Here is a 23,049-nt window from a genome sequence, read left to right as displayed (position 1 = left end):
AACGTTTTTGATGAAGTGTCAGAAACAAATTGATAGGATGCAAATGTAGAATTCAAGGTCAATGTGTGAGGGGGGGAGCAATGATTATTCAATTTGTGACAATACTATTAATAAACTATTTTGGTTCAGGATTCTGTTTTTATGAAGAAGTCATTCGCATTCTGTAAACATTTCAAATCCATCTGCAGGTTTATGTCAAAGTTGCCTGTATGACGCGACTCATTAATAAAGAGAATGACGGTGGCGCTGTTGTCCAATATGTTTAGCAACATATAATTCCAGACATAAACAATCTAGCAATAGGACTTTGCGCCGTACTTGAGGTTGGACAAGCACCGTCTGAAATTGCAACGAAGTATCTAAAAGGTGTATTTTGTAGCAAAGAGGACGATGGCAACATCCGTGAAATTGAACACCGGTGCAGAAATGCCCATTCTCGGTCTCGGGACGTGGAAGGTTCGTTCTAAATTGCAAGTAATCCTTTTTACCTGTAGTTTGCCAAGAAAGCTATCTATGTTACTAGTAGCTAGCGCCAACTTTTTGAGTTCTTGGTCTTTGAGCTCGTTAGCTACTTTGGACGTTACACAATGGCATGTATTTATGCCAAATGAATACGTATCTTTCTCTCTTCCGTTATCAATGTAATTATAATATATTGTCAGTTACTTTTCTCTCTAGCACGTTCTTGACAATAAGCATAACTGGGAGCCAGCTGTAATTCCAGAAAACGAGCAATGCCATTTGTTCGATATATATTGTCAAGATATTGTGTGAACTCTTTCGTTTTTAGGAATAGGCAATAGGCCCCGTAGTTTCTGTCACAAAGCTTTTCGTAGCTGTGGTCCTGTGATTTGTGGTTGAAAGGCTGCACCCATTTCCTCAGATGCATCTATAAAAGTCACACATGCCTTTTGTTTCATATTTTGTGATCAAGTCTGTATACATTTGAATCCACAAATCCATACATTTGCAGGCGACTGAATACTTGTTATTATTGGACCATCCACCATCCCCTCTTCTTGGGTATGACACTACAAGCTTGGCACATCTGTATTTGGGGAGTTTCTCTCACTCTTCTCTGCAGATCCTCTCAAGTTCTGTCAGGTTGGATGGGGAGCGTCGCTGCACAGCTATTTTCAGGTCTCCAGAGATGTTTGATCAGGTTCAAGTCTGGGCTCTGGCTGGGCCACTCCTGCGTTGTCTTGGCTGTGTGCTTAGGGTCGTTGTCCTGTTGGAAGGTGACCCTTCGCCCTAGTCTGAGGTCCTGAGCACTCATTTTCATCAAAGATCTCTCAGTACTTTTCTCCATTCATCTTGCCCTTGATCCTGACTAGTCTCTCAGTCCCTGAAAAACATCCCCACAGCATGTTGCTGCCACCACCATGCTTCACCGTGGGGATGGTGCCAGGTTCCCTCCAGACGTGATGGTTGGTTGGCATTCAGGCCAAAGAGATTAGACCAGAGAATCTTGTTTCTCATGGTCTGAGGCCTTTAGGTGTGTGCCTTTTGGCAAACTCCCAAGCGGACTGTCATGTGCCTTTTACTGAGGAGTGGCATCCGGCTCTAGGTAGAGTCTTGGTGGTTCCAAACTTCTACCATTTAGGAATGATGGAGGCCACTGTGCTCTTGGGGACCTTCAATGCTGCAGAATTGTTGTTGCTACCCTTCCCCAGATCTGTGCCCCGACAGAATCCTGTCTCGGCGCTCTACGGACAATTCCTTCAACATCATGGCCCGGGTTTTGCTCTGACATGCACTGTCAACAGTGGGACTTATATAGACAGGTGTGTGTCTTTTCAAAATTATGTCCAATCAATTGAATTGATCACATGTGAACTCCAAGTTGTAGAAACATCCTCAAGGATGGCCAATGGAAACAGGATGCACCTGAGCTCAATTTCGAGTCTCAAAGCAAATGGTTTGAATACTTATGTAAATAAGGTATTTCTGTTTTTAGTTTGTTTTATCATTATGGGGTATTGTGTGTAGCTTGATAAGGACATTTTTTGTTCAATAAGGCTGTAATATAACAAAATGTGGAAAAAGTCAAGGGGTTTGAATACCTTCCGGAATGCACTGTGTATATTATTTTCAGTCATAACATGTATAGATCATAGGCTTTTGAACCCACCCTTCAGCTGCTCTCTGCCCATTCCACCGACTGTATCTCGGTAAACCACCCTCTTATGATTTGTCAGCCACTCCTGAACCTGTGACCAAAATCTGCAGAGCTGAGATGGTTATTTGCCCCATATACATAGCATTATGTTGGTGGCAAGAATTTTGTATAATAATTGAATTTGAATCGAGCGTCGTTTTGTGTATCAGTTCATAAACCATGGGGCAAGTACTCGGAACATCTCAAATCTCTTCCCAGCTATTTTGCAATCTGTATGGCACTGCTGTCAACGTTTTGGTTTTCAAATGAAACTGGTATATTTGTCCAAGTGTTTGACATGGGGGAGGGGACCAGTAACTTTATGATCATTTTTCATACTTTGGTCATCATTCTTTGCTCTGGTTTCCTTCAAATATCATCCACTTTCATGAAAAACATGATTTTTTTACTATTCATGACCTTTAAGTATAACTTTTGTATGTCTGAAGCTTTTATTGAGAGGTTTAATTCTTTAATATTGAATCATTTTAGCCCCCCCCCCCCCCCCCCCCCAAACTCGTATTCATTATATAAATATAAGTAGGCAGCGTCATACTAAACTGTGATATCACTAAAGTGTAAAGTGTGATTTTTCCATAAATAGACAGGTATTTACCTCTCCATGGTTGCAAGATGTCGTTTATTTTTGCTAACTTTCTAACAAAATTTGTTGTAGTGAGTTTATTTATTTTTGTCTACTTCACCATCGGACTATTTTATTGGTAAACTACAGGGTAAAGTTGTCTTTTAATGATCCAATCCAATAAGTTTTCATAATTAGGTTTTAGTCCAGAGAGGCTAGAGAATCAATCAATCAATCAAATACATCAGCCGATGTCACAAAGTGCTATACAGAAACCCAGCCTAAAACTCCAAACAGCAAGCAATGCAGATGTAGAAGAAGCACGGTGGCTAGGAAAAACTCTAGAAAGGCAGGAACCTAGGAAGAAACCTAGAGAGGAACCAGGCTCTGAGGGGTGGCCAGTCCTCTTCTGGCTGTGCCAGGTTGAGATTATAACAGTACATGGCCAAGATGTTCAAATGTTCATAGATGACCAGCAGGGTCAAGTAATAATTACAGTGGTTGTAGAGGGTGCAACAGGTCAGCACCTCAGGAGTAAATGTCAGTTGGCTTTTCATAGCCAAGCATTCAGAGGTTGAAATAGCAGGTGCAGTAGGGAGAGTTGAAAACGGCAGGCCTGGGACAGGCTTGAAGTCATAAACAGCGCAATGCTTGACGCACAACGAAGAGCTGCTGGCAAAACGCACGAAAGTGCTGTTTGAATGAATGCTTAAGGGCCTGCTTCTGTCTACCACTGCTCAGTCAAATACTTAGATACTTGTATGCTCAGTCAGATTATACTCAACACAGGACTTGCTAGATAACATCTAGTAATGTTAGTGTTCAAATACTGGAGAGTTGAGACCAAATCACGGACGCTGGACAGAGTGGATTTCAGTTGTAACAAAAGACAGTTTTAATGAGTCAGAGATATCTTGTCCCGCAGTTTTACGTGCACGGACCTAGTTCACATAACTCGGCAAAGAGCCAGGTGAAAAAGAGGCCTATACAATGGTTACATACATTTTTATACATAGAATAAAGTAGGTGGAGTCTTGTCGTTTCGGTCTTCTTGACTGGTCGGAGGGTTGGAGGCGGGCCTTGCTCTAGCCAGAGCGGGCCCCATTGGTGCACAGCAAAAGTTCTTTGCTCTTGGGACCGGCCAGTTAGAGGGAGATGAGATGTGTGGTTATATAAGGAAGAGGGGGTCAGTCTTATGGCTGGGTGTATGTGTTCTTACTACGGAATGTCTTTGTTTATATGAGCTATGTGTATGAATATTTATATAACAGTAATATCATCAACCATGTGTAGTTAACTAGTGATTATGATTGATTGTTTTTATAAGATAAGTTTAATGCTAGCTAGCAATTTACCTTGGCTTACTGCATTCGCGTAACAGGCAGTCTCCAATGGCCTATTTATTGCCTACCTCCTCCTGCCTTTTGCACACAATGTATATAGACTTTTTTTCTACTGTGTTATTGACTTGTTTATTGTTTACTCCATGTGTAACTCTGTGTTGTTGTCTGTTCACACTGCTGTGCTTTATCTTGGCCAGGTCGCAGTTGTAAATGAGAACTTGTTCTCAACTAGCCTACCTGGTTAAATAAAGGTGAAATAAAATAAATAAGTCTCCTTGGAGTGCAACAAGGGGCAGGTCATTATTGCGTTGGACTAGTTAACTGTAAGGTTGCAAGATTGGATTCCCCGAGCTGACAAGGTGAAAATCTGTCGTTCTGGCGCTGAAGGAGGCAGTTAACCCACTGTTCCTAGGCCGTCATTGAAAATAAGAATGTGTTCTTAACTGACTTGCCTAGTTAAATAAAGGTGTAAAAAAAACAACAACAATCGGTCAAATCGGTGTCCAAAAATACAGATTTCCGATTGTTATGAAAACTTGAAATCGGCCCTAATTAATCGCCCATTCCGATTAATTGGTCGACCTCTAGTCCCAGGGCTCAGGTCCTCCAAGAGGGGGAGAGAGAATTAGAGGGAGCGTACTTAAATTCACAAAGGACAATGGATAAGACATAAGAAATACTCCAGATATAACATACTGACCCCTGGCCCTCTGACACACAAACCATTTGCAGCGTTAATCATTTAGATCCTCAATGAGACTGAAGATTGAACTTTGCTCAACTTTCTAGAGTTTTCCCCATTTAGTTAACACTATCAATGTTTCCCTTTTACTATGGGAATTGTGATCAAATCAACACAATTTTAGCTACTTTCATTGCAACATACCGAAACAAAACAAACTATGCAAGAGATGTTGTTGTAGGCAGAGCGCATTGGTGTAGTAATTTGTTGCATTGACAGGCACGACTCAGGCCGGACCGGAGCGCCAATTAGTAAGTAAATAGCCCAGTTATAGCTAATTTGTAGTCAGGCCGGACCGGAGCGCCAATTAGTGAGTAAATAGCCCAGTCATAGCTAATTTGTAGTCCGCAATAAGGAAGTGATTGTGTTCTACAAAAGCACAAAACGTGTACATTTCTAGACCGCAATAGGGAAGTGATTGCTTCCTATAAGAGCGCAAAGCGTGTACATTTCTAGACATCTTTGAAAAGCGAGTCCGATAAAGAGTTTTTTTTTTTGTCTTAAAGGGGCAGTGTTGTATTTTGAGACAGGCTTGAATAAGCTAAGTAGCTAATAGACAGAGGGTAGCATAATGTGTCTGATTCTCTGTAATAATGGCATGGGAATTATAATGACACAATAATGTTCAGTCACCTTGTCTGAAGGACAAGTGTATAAACAGGTTTTAATGTCAAGCCCTGCATGTTTTTTGTTTTTTTCAAAGTCATGGAACGTAGGCTTACATTGAACACCACACATTGGCTGCTACTGTAGGCTGAATGATGAACATGTATTTCCATTTCAAAATGTTATGTGATTCATTCCCTCCATTGTTTGTTATGGTAGGCCACTCTGGTAGGCCTACATTATGATCAAATAGCCAACTTGGCCACTGTTAAAATAGTAAATTAAAGTGGTTGCAGCCTCAGTGTTCACAGTGAACATGCACCGGAAGTTGCACAGAAATATCACAGGGTTCAAGTTTGCGCTCAGCAGACCTGGAATTTGCTCAGTGCCGAAAAATATTAGAGGGAACAACAAAATTGAGTTGTGCCATCAACCCTGGAGTTTTTCCAGCGAGAAGGACACAAGAAAGTAGTCAAGACGACTAGATGTAGCCTCCTCCATGTATATCTCAGTAGGTCGGGGTTTTTAAGCCTCCGTATATCGACTAGCTGTGTCCATGATAGTCGTGGTCTTCTTAAGTGCACGAGGGTGGGATTTCCTTTCCGGTCCATTGAAGTTACTTAACTGTGTTATCTCCCACCATAATAGGATATTTTGTTGCTTGTGAGATCGATAGATTGTTATAAATATTTTCTAAGAAGTGTGGATCATCATTATTTGGATCGTATAGATTAATGAGCCAGATCTGTTTATCGTCCAATAGCGCATTTAAAAGGATCCACCTTTTGTTTGCGGATCTGTTTGGACAGTTTGCACATTCGGATCGAAATCATTTTTAGTTAAATATCATCACCCCTTTTGAGTTTCTTTGCCCATGACAAAAATATTTCTTCCTCCCTGTCCCTTTTCCACACAACCTCCGTCTGTAGTTGTAGAATGTGTTTCCTGTAAACAATAGATCTTATATTCATTCTCTTTTAGCCAGGTAAAGACTGATAATGCTTTTTAAAAATCTGCTAAGCCATTACAATTACAGCTAACTATACTTATTTCACCATTTACTGTACTGTAATTCAATTATACTTACCATAATATATGCCTGTAAACTTTACTACCAAAAAGTACCATGATGATCAAGCTGCTTGACCCCCTGAATTGATCCATACTTGCTAATACTACCAGAATCAATGCCTGACATCTATCCATGTAGCTGTACCATACTACATGCACTGCTAAACATATCGTAGCTGCAACTGACTAAGTAGATCTCCAATTATCTTTCCAATATCCCTCCGGGGAACGCCTCCCCCATCCCAGAAGGGAATGTTGTCCCTGATGATGTCATACCACCTCCGTACCCGTAACGCACCTTTAGCGTCCTAAGCATACCTTCAACTGCCGATTGCCTACTAAAGATCTTGCTCCCTCCTCTGTACCAGTCCCCTCCAGGTAAAGTAACTGATGCGGTGAAGGCGGCCATAGCTGCAGGCTATAGGCATATCGATGGGGCCTTCATCTACCAGAACGAGACCGAGGTGGGAGAGGGCATTCATGCCATGGTCAAGGAGGGGGTGGTGAAGAGAGAGCAGCTGTTCGTGGTCAGCAAGGTGAGATACAATGTCACTGCAGGACAGTCATCTCTGGTCTCAAGTTTGTAACACTGACATTGCAGTGAGAAGTTGAATCGCTCTTTTAATATGCTACTTAAAATAACACACTTGATATCAAGGCTATATGATTGAAGTGATCAAATCTTGGCTAGTGAATCTGTTGTTTAGATTGAATTGAGGAAATTGGTTCGAAGTTACGCAACTCAAGCTTGCTCTCTTTTCAGCTGTGGTGCACATTCCATGGGAAGTCTATGGTGAAAGAAGGCTGTCAGAAGACTCTCAGTGATCTCAAGCTAGACTACCTGGATCTTTACCTGATGCACTGGCCCATGGGCTTTCAGGTGAGACTAATACCATTTTAACACTATCTCACTTGTAGCTTTTTTTGCTCAAGGAGGTTCCATCATTGGTTTATGACGGGGGCATTCAAATCCAAGCCTGGAGGTATGGGAGTGCTGCTGTTCTACCTGATAATGTCCCAGGTCTAAATCCGTCCCTGATAAGAGAGGAAGAATGATAATCAGCAGTAGAACTGGCTTCAAAGTCTAGATTTGAATAACCCTGGTTCATGGTGATGTAAGAGGAGTGTCTTGTGACTTTTATAATTGTTTTACTACTATCGTTTGTTGCGCAGCCTGGAGAAGCACTCTTCCCTACTGACAGCAATGGAAATTATATCGATGATGGCTCCAACTTCCTGGAGACATGGGAGGTGAGCCAGTGAGAGAGAACGCGTCCTCTAAGACACTATAGGACAGTGTACAGTTTTCTTCAATTGAACATCACATAAACTGGGTTATATTCATTAGACACCAAACGGACTGAAACGGGGACTACCCGGTCCAATAAGAAATGCACATTTTTGTTTTCTGTTGTGTGCCCTAATGAATACAACCCTGAGTTTATTGTAATCTATCACAAATTGGGGATGCCATATTGACCTGTGTCTGATCTGATGTTGTCGTATACTAGGGTATGGAAGAGCTGGTGGATGCTGGTCTGGTCAAGGCTATCGGTGTCTCCAACTTTAACAAAGACCAGATTGAATCCATCCTAAACAAGCCAGGCCTCAAGTATAAACCTGCCAACAACCAGGTACTGACGTTCATTACTGAATGAGTGTTTACTGAATGAGTATTTACTGATAGTGATAGTCACTCAAAAAGCTCACAAGCCTGGGATCAACACAATACATTGTGAAGCACACAATGCTGGCCCTACATTCCTAATTGTATCTTGTATCCCTCAACCTTCTTCTAAATGAGACTTTTCAGGACACTGAGCACCCAACGCTTGTTTTAAACCCTCCCTCAAAGGGCAGAGGCCTCATTGTCAACATCCCTGCCCTATTGTCTTATTCACAGTGACAGCTCGGTCAGATAAAGGCCAGTTTAGTGCCTTATAGTCAGCCTCTTTCCCTGAGGCAAGGCAGCAATGCTTTGGTGACCTTTATATTCCTGCTGTTTTCCAGGCACATCTATCCCAATAGACATCTTGATTAACGGGTACATATCAATCTGATTATTTGAGTGGACATACCCTCTTGTGCTTTCTATTGTCACCACACTGAACAACTTCCCAGGCTTCTGGAATAAACAGCAAAACTTCATGGGGCTTATTTTGACAGTAATGCACAATGTGTCTTAATTCAAATAAATGTTATTTATTTGTAATCTACCTTATAATTTAATTATGTATGTTTATCAACGTAAAATACCACCCCACTAATTCTACAATACATCCCATGTATAAGAACTGCGTGTGAAGTGAATAACCTCACAAATGATTTATGCCGCCAGGTTGAATGCCACCCTTATCTGAACCAGGAGAAGTTGATCAACTACTGTCACTCTAAGGGCATCTCTGTGACAGCCTACAGCCCCCTGGGTTCCCCAGACAGACCATGGTGAGTGTATATACTTCAACTAATAATACCTAAGAGATATACTCTTGAGTATACAAAACATTAAGAACCCCTGCTCCATGACATAGGCTGACCAGGTGAAAGCTATGATCCCTTATTGATGTCACTTGTTAAATCCAATATTGCGACTCAATATTAGGAATGTGTTCCTAACGTTTGGTATGCTCGGTGTACATTCACCTAGTACATGAATGATGAACATACGAAGCCATTTTACAGTTCTCCCTGTGAAAAGATTGTAACACTGTGTCAATAACAGGGCCAAACCAGAGGAGCCTTCTCTGCTGGATGATCCCAACATCAAGGCCATCGCTGAGAAGCACAAGAAGACCTCTGCCCAGGTACTGTACTCTAATAGCCTTTTCACACTATTGAGCCGACCCCGAACCTCACTGATATTTTCTTTATCCTGGGATCACATTTACATGTCCGCTTTCCTCTCTCTGTCATCCTCACTTCAGGTCCTGATCCGCTTCCATATTCAACGGAACACGATTGTGATTCCCAAGTCTATCACCCCCACACGTATCCAGGAGAATTTCAAGGTATTCGCTCCCATAAATTCTCCATTTATTTGAAGAGGTGTGTCATCTGATTTTTAGTTCACACGTGTCGCTTTGGAGTCATTTTTTGTCTTTTTGAAACATGCAGGTGTTTGACTTTGTGTTGAGCGACGAGGAAATGAAGAGCATTCTGGGCTTCAACAGGAACTGGAGATTCTGCCCAGTGATAGGGTGAGACTCTACTTGGTTTAGTTTGACCCATGTACTGTATTTTACAGCATACACACTCTGCAGAGGCTCAAACTGTTTAAATAAGTATTATAAAGCCCCCCCCCCCCCCCCACCCCCCCCCCCCCCCCCCCCCCCCCCGAATTTCAGTCAAATCGTCATTTGAATGTGATGACAGCTATGTTTATTACGGTGTTACTTTTCTTTGAATGTAAATATACTTGGTGTACTCCCTGACGAAGGCTATGCACCCGAAACGCATCTGAGTTTTGTCGTGGAAATTTCCTGTATTTACCAAATCATGAGAGCAAACCACACACAAGTCAGAGTTATCATCAGTCCATCTTTAATTATATGAGCTCCATCACAACCCTGTGACTCTCAGATCAATTCAGTGTCTATCAATGAATTCTCTGAGAGTCCCTTACACATTGCAACTGAGATCCTTTATAGCAAAGACACACATAGCCAGACAGCATTGGCCATAAATGATCGTTCAGCTTTGTCTCCTAAACTATGTTATTTTCTCGCTCTCAGAACCATAAACAAATCCTCCATATCAACAGCCATATATCAAATCCATCCTATCTTGACAAGATCACAGAGACACACTGACTGGCACACAGACATTGTGGAGCCAAGAGATACACGCTTGACCTCTCCCCTCTCTGCGGCCCAAGTAACTTAGTCCTGACAGAGAACAGATGACTGCAAATGGCGAACAGTATTATACAAAAATAGACATTCTGATGAGAAGTAACTCACAAACATATAATGAAAATAAAACATCTTATCTATGTTACCCAACTAATTCTGATTATTCCCCAACAGTTTTTAAACTTTGTTTCCATTGAGCATTCCATATAAATAAGACATTTTAACTAATTATATGAAGAGTGCCTTGGTTCCTCCTTTCTTTTTGATGACCAATTTCCCCCTTTTACCAAAGAGCACCTTCTGTCTACCAAAACCTACTATTTTGTACCTTAGCAGCGCTTGCCTTCCTCCTTTTTCTACATACTTAAGTGTTTATTTGATGTTTGAACATGTGAACAATTGTACTGTCTCTCTGAATTGTGCTTTGTTTTTCTTTGTCACCCAGGAGCATGAAGCACAAGGACTACCCCTTCAATGCCGAATTTTAGGGAAATGGGGATTCACAAAGTTACTTCTGGTGTTGTGGCTTGCTTGAGATGTCTGGCCTCTGTTCTCGTTTTGATACATTCTTATTTCTCCCTTTAAGACTGTGTACATAAATGGCCATCCTTGAGATAGTTTCTAGCTATTAAAGACTGATTTAGTATCTGTGTGTTGCAGTATTGTATTTCTCATGACATATACACTTTTGACCTATATTGTTGCTTTCTAGCCTAATACACAATAGTAATTATTTTTCAACAATCATGGAAACAATGACATAGGATCGATATTAGTGAAGTATTAAAAGCTTGAGTTTGGTTACTGGTTTGGTAGGAAATCTGGAGCCTTGGATCTGCTAACGCACAATAGTTTGTGGCTTCTCACATGACCCAGTTTGTGTCTCTTTTGATTTGAGTCTAATGGTCTGACCTTTTTCAATGAGCCTCCACATCTAAAGGCCATATAACCATGAATTCAGTCCAACCAGATGAGCTGGGTATGTCACACATTGTATGTGATGTACAGTATTACATCGGTTTTGTTTTTAAAAATGGCCAAAGGGTGAAACATTGCCATATAGACATAGCTTATCCTAATAGTGCATTAAGATATTTTGTTGAACACTCTTTCCCTCAAATGCCTAGTCATAGGTGCCTTTTGACCTAGAATGAATCATCCACACTCCTGCCTTACAGGATGATAAAACCCCTAGTCACAGACTTTGACTTGTGTGATACTGTTGTGAAATTCCCAGTTCCCTTGAACAGTTTTATTTTTTTATGATAGCTTTCTTTGCTTCAATATTGTGTTCTATATTATACATATGAATATATCAAGTTAGTCAGGTAGCAGTTTATTTCAGGATTAGAATCTAAACATGTCGCAATACATAAAGAAATTCTGGAATGAGTCAAATTTTACTGTGTAAGTTGTCAATGTTAACATATTGGTTGAGATATCTCTAAAGATCAATGTCTAAGGAATTATTAATATAATTTTATATAACAACAAGGAGCACAAGGACACCATGCTTTCAAAGGCACTTCCCAACATGTAGGTAAACGTACATGTTTAAACTCTGAACAAGTAAAGGCAACAATATCTGGCAGTTATTACATTACACATTGACATTCTGTTTGCCTCATGAACAAGGTCACAGTAGTGGTTGAATCTGTACAACTACTGGACTTCTCGCTGTATGTCCCCAGTGTAGGAATGTGGGTGTCCACACGGAGGTTTCAGTATTCTGCATGCAGAGGGAAGTCTTTGTGCTTGTTGCCCCTGCAGTGAGGAGGAGGGTACGTCAGGGAAGAACAGGTAAAGAGGGTTAAGTCAGCACTTAGAAACTCTGGAACTCACCATTTCATAGCAAATCCTCTCATGTTCCTGTTGAAACTCAAGATGTCTTTCATGTCTTCGTCATTCAGCTCGAAGTCAAACACCTGTTTGAAGGCGACAAAATAACAATGTAGACATGCGAAGGAACCAGTGGCTTGAAACCAAAAGATTGTGTGATTTGAAGCCACATTCTCTTTTTTGTGTACAATTCTGCCACTGTTAAATATACAGTGCCTTGCGAAAGTATTCGGCCCCCTTGAACTTTGCGACCTTTTGCCACATTTCAGGCTTCAAACATAAAGATATAAAACTGTCTTTTTTTGTGAAGAATCAACAACAAGTGGGACACAATCATGAAGTGGAACGACATTTATTGGATATTTCAAACTTTTTTAACAAATCAAAAACTGAAAAATTGGGCGTGCAAAATTATTCAGCCCCCTTAAGTTAATACTTTGTAGCGCCACCTTTTGCTGCGATTACAGCTGTAAGTCGTTTGGGGTATGTCTCTATCAGTTTTGCACATCGAGAGACTGACATTTTTTCCCATTCCTCCTTGCAAAACAGCTCGAGCTCAGTGAGGTTGGATGGAGAGCATTTGTGAACAGCAGTTTTCAGTTCTTTCCACAGATTCTCGATTGGATTCAGGTCTGGACTTGGCCATTCTAACACCTGGATATGTTTATTTTTGAACCATTCCATTGTAGATTTTGCTTTATGTTTTGGATCATTGTCTTGTTGGAAGACAAATCTCCGTCCCAGTCTCAGGTCTTTTGCAGACTCCTTCAGGTTCTCTTCCAGAATGGTCCTGTATTTGGCTCCATCCATCTTCCCATCAATTTTAACCATCTTCCCTGTCCCTGCTGAAGAAAAGCAGGCCCAAACCATGATGCTGCCACCACCATGTTTGACAGTGGGGATGGTGTGTTCAGCTGTGTTGCTTTTACGCCAAACAGAACGTTTTGCATTGTTGCCAAAAAGTTCAATTTTGGTTTCATCTGACCAGAGCACCTTCTTCCACATGTTTGGTGTGTCTCCCATGTGGCTTGTGGCAAACTTTAAACGACACTTTTTATGGATATCTTTAAGAAATGGCTTTCTTCTTGCCACTCTTCCATAAAGGCCAGATTTGTGCAATATACAACTGATTGTTGTCCTATGGACAGAGTCTCCCACCTCAGCTGTAGATCTCTGCAGTTCATCCAGAGTGATCATGGGCCTCTTGGCTGCATCTCTGATCAGTCTTCTCCTTGTATGAGCTGAAAGTTTAGAGGGACGGCCAGGTCTTGGTAGATTTGCAGTGGTCTGATACTCCTTCCATTTCAATATTATCGCTTGCACAGTGCTCCTTGGGATGTTTAAAGCTTGGGAAATCTTTTTGTATCCAAATCCGGCTTTAAACTTCTTCACAACAGTATCTCGGACCTGCCTGGTGTGTTCCTTGTTCTTCATGATGTTCTCTGCGCTTTTAACGGACCTCTGAGACTATCACAGTGCAGGTGCATTTATACGGAGACTTGATTACACACAGGTGGATTGTATTTATCATCATTAGTCATTTAGGTCAACATTGGATCATTCAGAGATCCTCACTGAACTTCTGGAGAGAGTTTGCTGCACTGAAAGTAAAGGGGCTGAATAATTTTGCACGCCCAATTTTTCAGTTTTTGATTTGTTAAAAAAGTTTGAAATATCCAATAAATGTCGTTCCACTTCATGATTGTGTCCCACTTGTTGTTGATTCTTCACAAAAAAATACAGTTTTATATCTTTATGTTTGAAGCCTGAAATGTGGCAAAAGGTCGCAAAGTTCAAGGGGGCCGAATACTTTCGCAAGGCACTGTATGAAGAGGTAAAAGTGTGAAGGTCTCCGTGGCTTCCAGGTTAAATCCTGCCTTGCATGTAGGTTCAAAACTCATCTCTTGTTTTTTTAACTCTATCATATACACAGTGTACAAAACATTAGGAGTACCTGCTCTTTCCATGACAGACTGACCAGGTGAAAGCTATGATCCTTACTGATGTCACTTTGTCTTTCCCATTCAGAGGTTGACTGGGAAAGACGCTATTTAAGTGCCTTTGAACGGGGTATGGTAGTAGGTGCCAGGCGCCGGTTTGAGTATGTCAAGAAATGCAATGCTGCTAGGTTTTTCACGCTCAACAGTTTCCTGTGTGTATCAAATTGTCCACTACCCAGGTGCATCCCATTTCCATTGATCATCCTTGAGATGTTTCTACAACTTGATTGGAGTCCACCTGTGGTAAATTCAAATGATTGGACATGATTTGGAAAGGCGCACACCTGTCTATATAAGGTCCCACAGTTGACAGTGCATGTCAGAGCAAAAACAGAGCCATGTTGTCGAAGGAATTGTCCGTAGAGCACCGAGACAGGATTGTGTCAAGGCACAGGGGGTACCAAAACATTTCTGCAGCATTGAAGGTCCCCAAGAACACAGTGGCCTTCATCATTCTTAAATGGAAGAAGTTTGGATCCACCAAGACTCTTCCTAGAGCTGGCCGCCCCAAGCCAAACTTAGCAATCGGGGGAGAAGGGCCTTGGTCAGGGAGGTGACCGAGAACCTGATGGTCACTGACAGAGCTTCAGCGTTACTCTGTGGAGATGGTTGTCCTTTTGGAAGGTTCTCCCATCTCTGCAGCACTCCACCAATCAGGACCCAGACCATGAGAAACAAGATTCTCTGTTCTGTTGAAACCAAGATTGAACTCTTTGGCCTGAATGCTGAGCTTCACATCTGGAGGTGCCCAAGAACCAGATGGTCACTCTGACAGAGCTTCATGTCTGGAGGAAACCTGGCACCATCCCTACGATGAAGCAGTGGTGACAGCATCATGCTGTGGGGATGTTTTCAGCGACCGGGCCTGGGAGACTAGTCAGGCTCGAGGGGAAAGATTAACGGAGCAAAGTACAGAGATCCTTGATGAAAACCTGCTCAGGACCTCAGACTGGGATGAATGTTCACTTTCCAACAGTACAACAACCCTAAGCACACATCCAAGACAACTCAGGAGTGGCTTCGGGACAAGTCTCTGAATGTCCTTGAGTGGCCTAGTGAGAGCCCAGACTTGAACCCAATTGAACATCTCTGGAGAGACCTGAAAATAGCTGTACAGCGACGCTCCCCAACCAACCCGACAGCGCTTGAGGATCTGCAGAAAAGAATGTGAGAAACTCCCCAAATACAGGTGTGCAAAGCATGTAGCGTCATACCCAAGAAGAGTCGAGGCTGTAATCGCTGCCAAAACTGCTTCAACAAAGTACCGCTTTAAAGGGTCTGAATAGTTATGTAAATGTGATACTTCAGTTGTGGGTTTTTTTTTTTCGCCAAAAATGTACAAACCAGTTTTTGCTTTCGTTATTTGATTTTTATGAATAATGACTAAAATGATGTATACATTTAACTTGGAACTATAACTAAACAGAATACTATTATGTTACTGTATGGATGTATGAATCTTATCATCATAATATTGACTATAATGTGTGTAGTTTTGATTGAATTGGTTAATGAACACATTGGAATTGTTACATTCCTTTCACAGCTTTGTCATGAGGTATTGTGTAGATTGAGGAAAAAATATATATATAATCCATTTTAGAATAAGGATGTAATGTAACAATGAGGAAAGAGTGAAGTGGTCTGAATACTTCCCGAATGGACACTGTTTTTAATATCTATATTTTTTTATTTATAAGTGCCTACTTTTTCCAGGAGCTTTTCTCCATAATCACTGCTTTTTACAGGAGGCGACCCCAGGTATATACCACCATGAGTTTTGACAGCCTTCCAACTATCCCAGATAGTCAACGCAACCACATTCAGGAGCTGAGCCTGGGATCGAACCTACAACCCCGTACATCAGAGGTAAGATTCTTACCAGAGCCAATGGCTCTTCCACACTTAGAACACTGCTCTTTGTATATTTGACAGTGAAAGCTGTAGAAAACAGACAAGATAGGAACCTCTAGGTCAGGAGGCAGGGATTTAACCTCTGACCGACCCAACTCCATCTACAGTTATAATGGTCAAAAAAATACCTGAAAATTTTCCTTGATCCGGGAGGGCGTAGCCGACTTTGGAATGACGATCACATTCCTCTGGATTTGAAAGCGGATAAGGATCTGTGGAGAGGATAAGAACATTGATTGTTCACTTGATTGACCCTAGACCAAGACACCTTTTATCCAGACAAAGAATGTAGCTGTTACCATGTGAGCGTTGGACCCACGCCCCGAGGGCACGGTTTCAAAACAATGATTCTTAATGTTTAGAGACTTGTCTTGGAAAACACTAGCCAAAACCCTAACAATTGATTGCCCCCATTCTAACCCCTAGCCATTTTCTTTAAACGCTACACATGGGACCCATATCCAATTTCAGGCTAATGTAATATTCTTTGGAGAGTGATCAGCTGCGTTAACCTCAACTTGAATGAACTTTTGTTAAATGTAGAATTTCACGAATCTTGACCGCAGTAAGTATGGTTGAGAAGACGGGTTGGTTATACCCTTTGTATTCCCTATAGCTAGGGGCCCTGCGTTTGGTGCAATCATGTGACATGCCTGGATTTTAACTTACATTTATTTAAAAAAATTATTTGGCTTTTTCATTGGTGTCCCCTTTTTATGTCAGATGGTCCAGCACCATCCTCAGACAATTGCTTTCATTTTTGGTGTAATTTAATATTTCTGGATAAGGCTTAAAATACAGGATCAAATCTTGCTATAGTATGTCACTAAAGGCAGAATTAGGAGAAAGTTCACCGTTTGTAGGGGTTATTGATGCTTCTCTCATACCTGTGCTGTAGTCTTATTGTGCTTATCAGCGATGGTCTTTAAATTTGGGTCCTCAAGCAGAGACGGCTCACCAGGTTTCGCCCTGTTGAAAATGTCATTTATTTGAGTCTTCTTTATGTTGACATGAAGTCAAACGCACATCATTTTTAATGGTGAGTGGGTCCTGAAAAACATCTGTAAGTAGGGAAAGGGTAGGGTCTGACAATGCACACACGCATTGAAAGGTTGTCAATAACCAATTAAATACAATGCCCGTTTTGGATCATTTCAGTGTACAGGTCCATTTCTGCTTCATTCTATAACCTTCCTTTTAATCCAAAGTGACTGTATACACATTAGAGCACACTTTTTATAAGATCTCACCTTGGTCTGTCTGGGGAGCCCAGAGGGCTGTAGGCTGTCACTGAGATGCCTTTAGAGTGACAGTAGTTGATCAGCTTCTCCTGGGTCAGATAGGGGTGGCATTCAATCTGAAGGGACAAATATAAAGAAGAGGCGCTGGTAATACAGAGATTGGGGCAATAATGCCTTGCTTAAAAACTGTATTGACTTGTTTTGTCTGTCTTGATCAGCAAAGACTACAGTACCTGGTTGTTGGCAGGTTTATACTTGAGGCCTGGCTTGTTTAGGATGGATTCAATCTGGTCTTTGTTAAAGTTGGAGACACCGATAGCCTTGACCAGACCAGCATCCACCAGCTCCTCCATAGCCTGTTCAATAGGTCAAGCTCAGTAAACTGTAAATTGTCTTGTAGTATAATCTCGTTTGCTGGTGTTAGGGGATGTTTGTTTTGGAATACAGTATACCATTTTTTTTTGTTTTCCTTACCTCCCAAGTGTCCAGGAAGTTGCTTTCACCTGCGGCTACCTGTCCGTCTTCACCAAAAGGAAATAGATTCTCTCCAGGCTGCAATGGCAAACAAACTAGTTACAGGACAATAGTCCTCTCACTCTTAAATCAGGGATAGTTTGAAAGCTGATAGTCATTTTCGTGACACAGACACACACAGTACCTGAAAGCACATAGGGAAGTGTATTAGGTAGAGGTCCAGGTAGTCTAGCTTGAGGTCACTCAGAGTCTTCTGACAGGCTCCCTTCACCATAGACTTCTGATGGAGCGTACACCACAGCTATTTGGGAGAAACCGTCATATTAGACTGCTGCGGTGCATGTTGAAATACAATTTAAATGCCAAAACTAGCCTATGGACAAATTCTTGAAGTGTTATGGGGATGTGTGGCAGTTGAGTAAGAGAGCACCCAGAACAAATGATAGAACTAGCTTGACATTGGTGGCTATACAGAGCATGTGATGTGATGCCTTCAGCCCGTTTCGAGCTCTTTGTCTGCCTGGCGTCTAGGGGGAAATCATAGTGGCTCCATGGTCAAATCTACAAACATGACTAATGCATCTTGTTTTCCCCTTTTTTGACACCGTGACCAAGTGGATAATCGTCCTCATACGCACCTTACTGACGATGAAAAGCTCCTCTCTCTCTCTTCACCACCCCCTGGCCAATCATGGTGTGAATGCCAACCCCCACCATGTCCTCATTCTGGTAACAGTAGGCTCCGTCTATGTGTCTGTAGCCTGCAGAGATTGCTGCTTTCACTGCCTCCGTTACCTTGCCTGCTTCTGCCTGCACACGGATTCAGAGGGCCTATTGTGGTAACCTCACACTTGACTTGAGCCTCTGTCAGAAAGGCTACATAATACTGTAGAAATACTAATCAGGACAGATTTGATTATACTGTATAATATAATCATCATTAATAGACGGCCTATGTTAGGTCAAAAAGTCAAATATAGGCTAACCCCCGATTCCAAGTGTGACGGTGAAACATAAGTGCAAAAATAAGATGCTTCATCTTGGTCATCATAGTTCATTAAAACTCTCAGGATATGTGGCAAATGAGAAGACTCATATTTTAACATGAACATACATGCCAAAAGAAAGAAGCAGTTAACTGCCAATTCAACAATTATCAATGCTATCCATGCAAGATGCCTAAGAAGAAACTAAATTACGCTTTATCTTACCCCCCATGTCCCCAAGCCCAAGATAGGCATGCTGGCCCCGGTGTTGAGAGTCACAGTGGGTGTCATCTTTAAAGAGCTGCTGTAGTATCAATCCTAGGATTCTCTGTTGTGAGAGGAGAGGATTCCTGTATTCAGCGTGGAAGGAATCAGTATTCTCAGTGCAGCACAAGAACAGCTGAAACACAGATGTGAATGGGGTTTATGTAGAGCGACTGGATTTGATTGGTTACGCCTGCCTCCCGCCCCCTACAGCTAAAGCAGCAGATAGGGCCAGGAAAGGGAGGGTGAAGGAGTAGCTGAATGAATCAGCATGTATGTATGAGTGTGTGTGTGTGTGTGTGTGTACGTGCGCAGAGGGTTTGCTTGTCACAATGACAAAGAACCCATTGCTTGTTTAAATAATTCAGGATGTGATGCAGTATGCATTTCATGCTAATGTCGATTGAGTTGAAGAACATATGATAACAATGTCGAATATACAGCTTTTTTTTGCTGCTGATCAGTATTTGTAGTATGTCTAGAGTCAAATCTTCTTCCTTTAAAAACAAGGTAATAACCTGTTCACTAGTGTTTAAATACAACATTGGAGTGATTTTTGACCTTACAATGACTGTGATTAAAAAAAGTAATGATTAAAAAGTCACGGGGATTTCAACAGTCTCAAGCTGTAATGCTTGAGTCACTGACTGTTGAAATCAACATCCCTTGCATACATTTTTGTACGAAGGTGTGAATAGCATAAAATGTATAACGGTGGCCTAGCATAAAAATAGGTTAGATTAAACGCAACAGACCCAGAACCACAGACTCCATATTTTATGCAGATCTGCAACACAAGCCTCAAAAGCATAGCTAGTTTACTAGATTTGAACCAACACACTATCTAGGTTAGGCATAAAATGTTAGCTGTGTGGTTAAGGTTAGGTTTAAAATCAAATTTTAAGAAGAGAAATTGCAGAAATGGGAGGGCTTTATGTGGTAACTAGTGATGGCCCTGAATAGCCTGTCTAGAAGTCTCTGGAGACACAAACTAGTTAGCGAGCTAGTAGTGTCTGCAGTGCCCACGTTGTTTTATGTACGTTTATCTGAATTTGAGAAAAGTGGAAATCTACAAACAAAGGATGAAAAACTGAGATTGAACAGTAAATTAGACTAATCACGTGATATGGGTTCAAGCCAGGCATAAAGACCTTAGCTATCCAGACAGCAAGAAGGATCCACGCCAGATCCGTGCCTGGACCTATTGCAACATCTGGTCCGGATCCGTGAAGCGGGCCAAAACCCGCGTGAATCTGGATGCCAGATCTAAAACTGAGTTGGGCCAGGACCAGCTTTTTCCTCAAATCTCACATACAAATTTGACTTCTGGATCAGCTCTGATTATGATTCACGACTATTGGTGAGGTGTTCTAATTTTCTTACTTTAAATACGGTATGTTGAGCAAACCATAACATTATCCTAGCATAATTCTCATAACTGCCATTTTTTAAATAGCTTTAACACATAAATACATTTTCAAACACACATACCCAAAGTATTACAGTTAGTTATTGGTGATTCTGTAAAAGCATACTGTATAGAAAATACTTAACCAAGGTAATCTACTGACTCACATACTAAAATAAAACATGAAAAAACATTTATTGATTTAAAAAATGTCTTCAAATGTGTGTGCAAAGTGGTCTAATTGTTATACTTTTGAAAGATATCAACCAGAAAGATGTTCAATAAGTTTACTGAATTAAAAACAAAAGCAACATGGAACAATATCAAATATTTTACTGAGCTACAGTTCATATTGGGAAACGTTAATTAGGCCCTAACCTATGGATTTCACTAGGAATACAGATTTGCATCTGTTGGTCACAGATGCCTTCAAGAAACGGTATGGGCGTGGATCAGAAAACCAGACAGTATTTGGTGTGACCACCATTTTCCTCATGCAGCGCAACACATCTTCACATAGAGTTGATCAGGCTGTTGATTGTGGAATGTTGTGCCACTCCTCTTCAGTGGCTGCGCAAAGTTGCTGGACGTTGGCGGAAGCTGGAACACGCTGACATACACGTTGATCCAGAGCATTCCAAACATGCTCAATGGGTGACATGTCTGGTGAGTGCAGGCTATGGAGGAACTGGGACATTTTCAGCTTCCAGAAAATGTGTACAGATCCTTGCAACATGGGGCCGTGCAGTATCATGCTGAATGAAACATGAGGTGATGGCGGCGGATGAATGACACGACAATGGGCCTCAGGATCTTGTTACGTTATCTCTGTGCATTCAAATTGCCGTCGATAAAATGCAATTGTTTGTTGTCTGTAGCTTATACCATAACGCCACTGCCACCATAGGGCACTCTGTTCACATCGGCAAACCGCTTGCTCGCACGACCCCATACACATGGTCTGCTGTTGATAAGCAGGTTTGACGTACTTCCAAATTCTCTAACGATTTCTCTCTTATGGTAGAGAAATTAACATTCAATTCTCTGGCAACATCTCTGGTGGACATTCCTGCAGTCGGCATGCCAATTATACGCTCCCTCAAAACTTCAGACATCTGTGGCCTTTTATTGTCCACAGCAGAAAGTGCACCTGTGTAATGATCATGCTGTTTAATCAGCTTCTTGATATGCCACACCTGTCAAGTGGATGAATTATCTTGGCAAAGGAGAAATGCTAGCTAACAAGGATAAAAACAAATTTGTCCACAATTTGAGAGAAATATGCTTTTTCTGCATATGGAACATTTTGGGGATCTTTTATTTTAGCTCATGAAACATGGGACCAACACTTTACATGTTGAGTTTTGTATTATTGTTTGCAACACAAAGACAAAGGCTTGTTACTGTCTCACCACTCCCATATTAAAATGCAATGGCATTCCATATGTTGCATTATGAACAGGGTTGGGGGAGTAACAGATTACATGTAATCCGTTATGTTAACAGCAAAAATATTGTGATCAGATTAGATACTTTTGAAAAACAAGATGATTACTTTTAAATTCAGAAATGAGGTTTGCGAGGAAAAATATATATGTTGACACTTCTCTGTCTCAATGACATTCAAATCAGCATTGAATTGTTTTAATTTGTTCCTCCTGAGCGAGTCTGACCACAAGTCAGAGACCACTATGATGACACACCAAATGGGTTTGATGGATCGCAGGAATATACTTTTTGTAGGCTACAGTCCAAGCTGTCTTCCAATGGTATGCTGTCGACATCCAAAGATTATCAAATTTGAATTAACACTTGGAGGTAAGGATGCAGTGGTGGTGTAGTCTACGGCGATGCGGACATCACTTATTGATATCTACATAGCGCATTGATGTGAATCACACTGTTGCTCTCTCATTTAGCTATTTGCATTTTACGGATTGTGCCTGTTGTGGATGGCTGTTCACAAATCTAAATGTGTATTTGAAACCAATAATGATTTGAATTCAAGCCGTTGAAGGTGCCTATCAATCATTGTTTTTGAAACCAGTGGACAGCCAGTGAAAAATGTGCTCTTGCAAAAGCTGCACAGTGCGGATACCAGCCTATGGCATAAAAGTGAGGCTTTTATTGCTCAATGTAATGCATGCTGATAAAACAATTTAATCCATAGGCCTAATGGACACATGTTCAAACTCGCAAACTTTTGATAGATTTAAAGGGGCAATCTGTTGTTGCTACAACCATTTTTGGACTTATATATCCATTTATTCTTGAAGAATATAACTTTTATAAATGCCTCGTGAGCTTAGTTCAACTGTCACACTCCACGAGAACCAAAAATAAGCTTGTTTTTCTCCAGCCATTTATTTCAAATACAGTGGCAAGTCGGGGAGAACTGCAGGAAGGGACAGAAGAGCGGATACTTTTTTTTTTATACAAGATTACGGGTGGGACACAGCCGGTTGAATAAGACCTTAAATGTGATAGGAAAGCATTTCGCTACACCCGCAATAACATCTGCTAAATATGCCTATGTGACGAATAAAATTCGATTTTATTTGAAAGCTTC

At 41.3% G+C, this 23,049-nt stretch overlaps 1 protein-coding gene and 1 pseudogene across 1 annotated transcript; one reads left to right on the top strand and one right to left on the bottom strand.

The window, feature by feature from the left end:
- Window positions 1-231: 231 nt before the first annotated feature.
- LOC110500234 (aldo-keto reductase family 1 member B1) lies at window positions 232-10,998 on the top strand. The gene is made up of 10 exons (XM_021577478.2): window positions 232-456; window positions 6,872-7,039; window positions 7,267-7,383; window positions 7,677-7,754; window positions 8,015-8,137; window positions 8,842-8,948; window positions 9,226-9,307; window positions 9,428-9,511; window positions 9,618-9,700; window positions 10,800-10,998. The coding sequence occupies exons 1-10, from the start codon at window positions 391-393 to the stop codon at window positions 10,840-10,842; spliced, it is 951 nt and encodes a 316-aa protein (XP_021433153.2). The 5' UTR covers window positions 232-390; the 3' UTR covers window positions 10,843-10,998.
- Window positions 10,999-11,482: 484 nt separating this feature from the next.
- LOC110500233 lies at window positions 11,483-19,228 on the bottom strand (annotated as a pseudogene).
- Between the last annotated feature and the right edge of the window lie 3,821 nt (window positions 19,229-23,049).

Source organism: Oncorhynchus mykiss, chromosome 21, assembly GCF_013265735.2.
Source record: "Oncorhynchus mykiss isolate Arlee chromosome 21, USDA_OmykA_1.1, whole genome shotgun sequence".
NCBI classification, from domain to species: Eukaryota; Metazoa; Chordata; class Actinopteri; order Salmoniformes; family Salmonidae; genus Oncorhynchus; species Oncorhynchus mykiss.
This window is presented reverse-complemented; position numbering and strand designations above follow the sequence as displayed.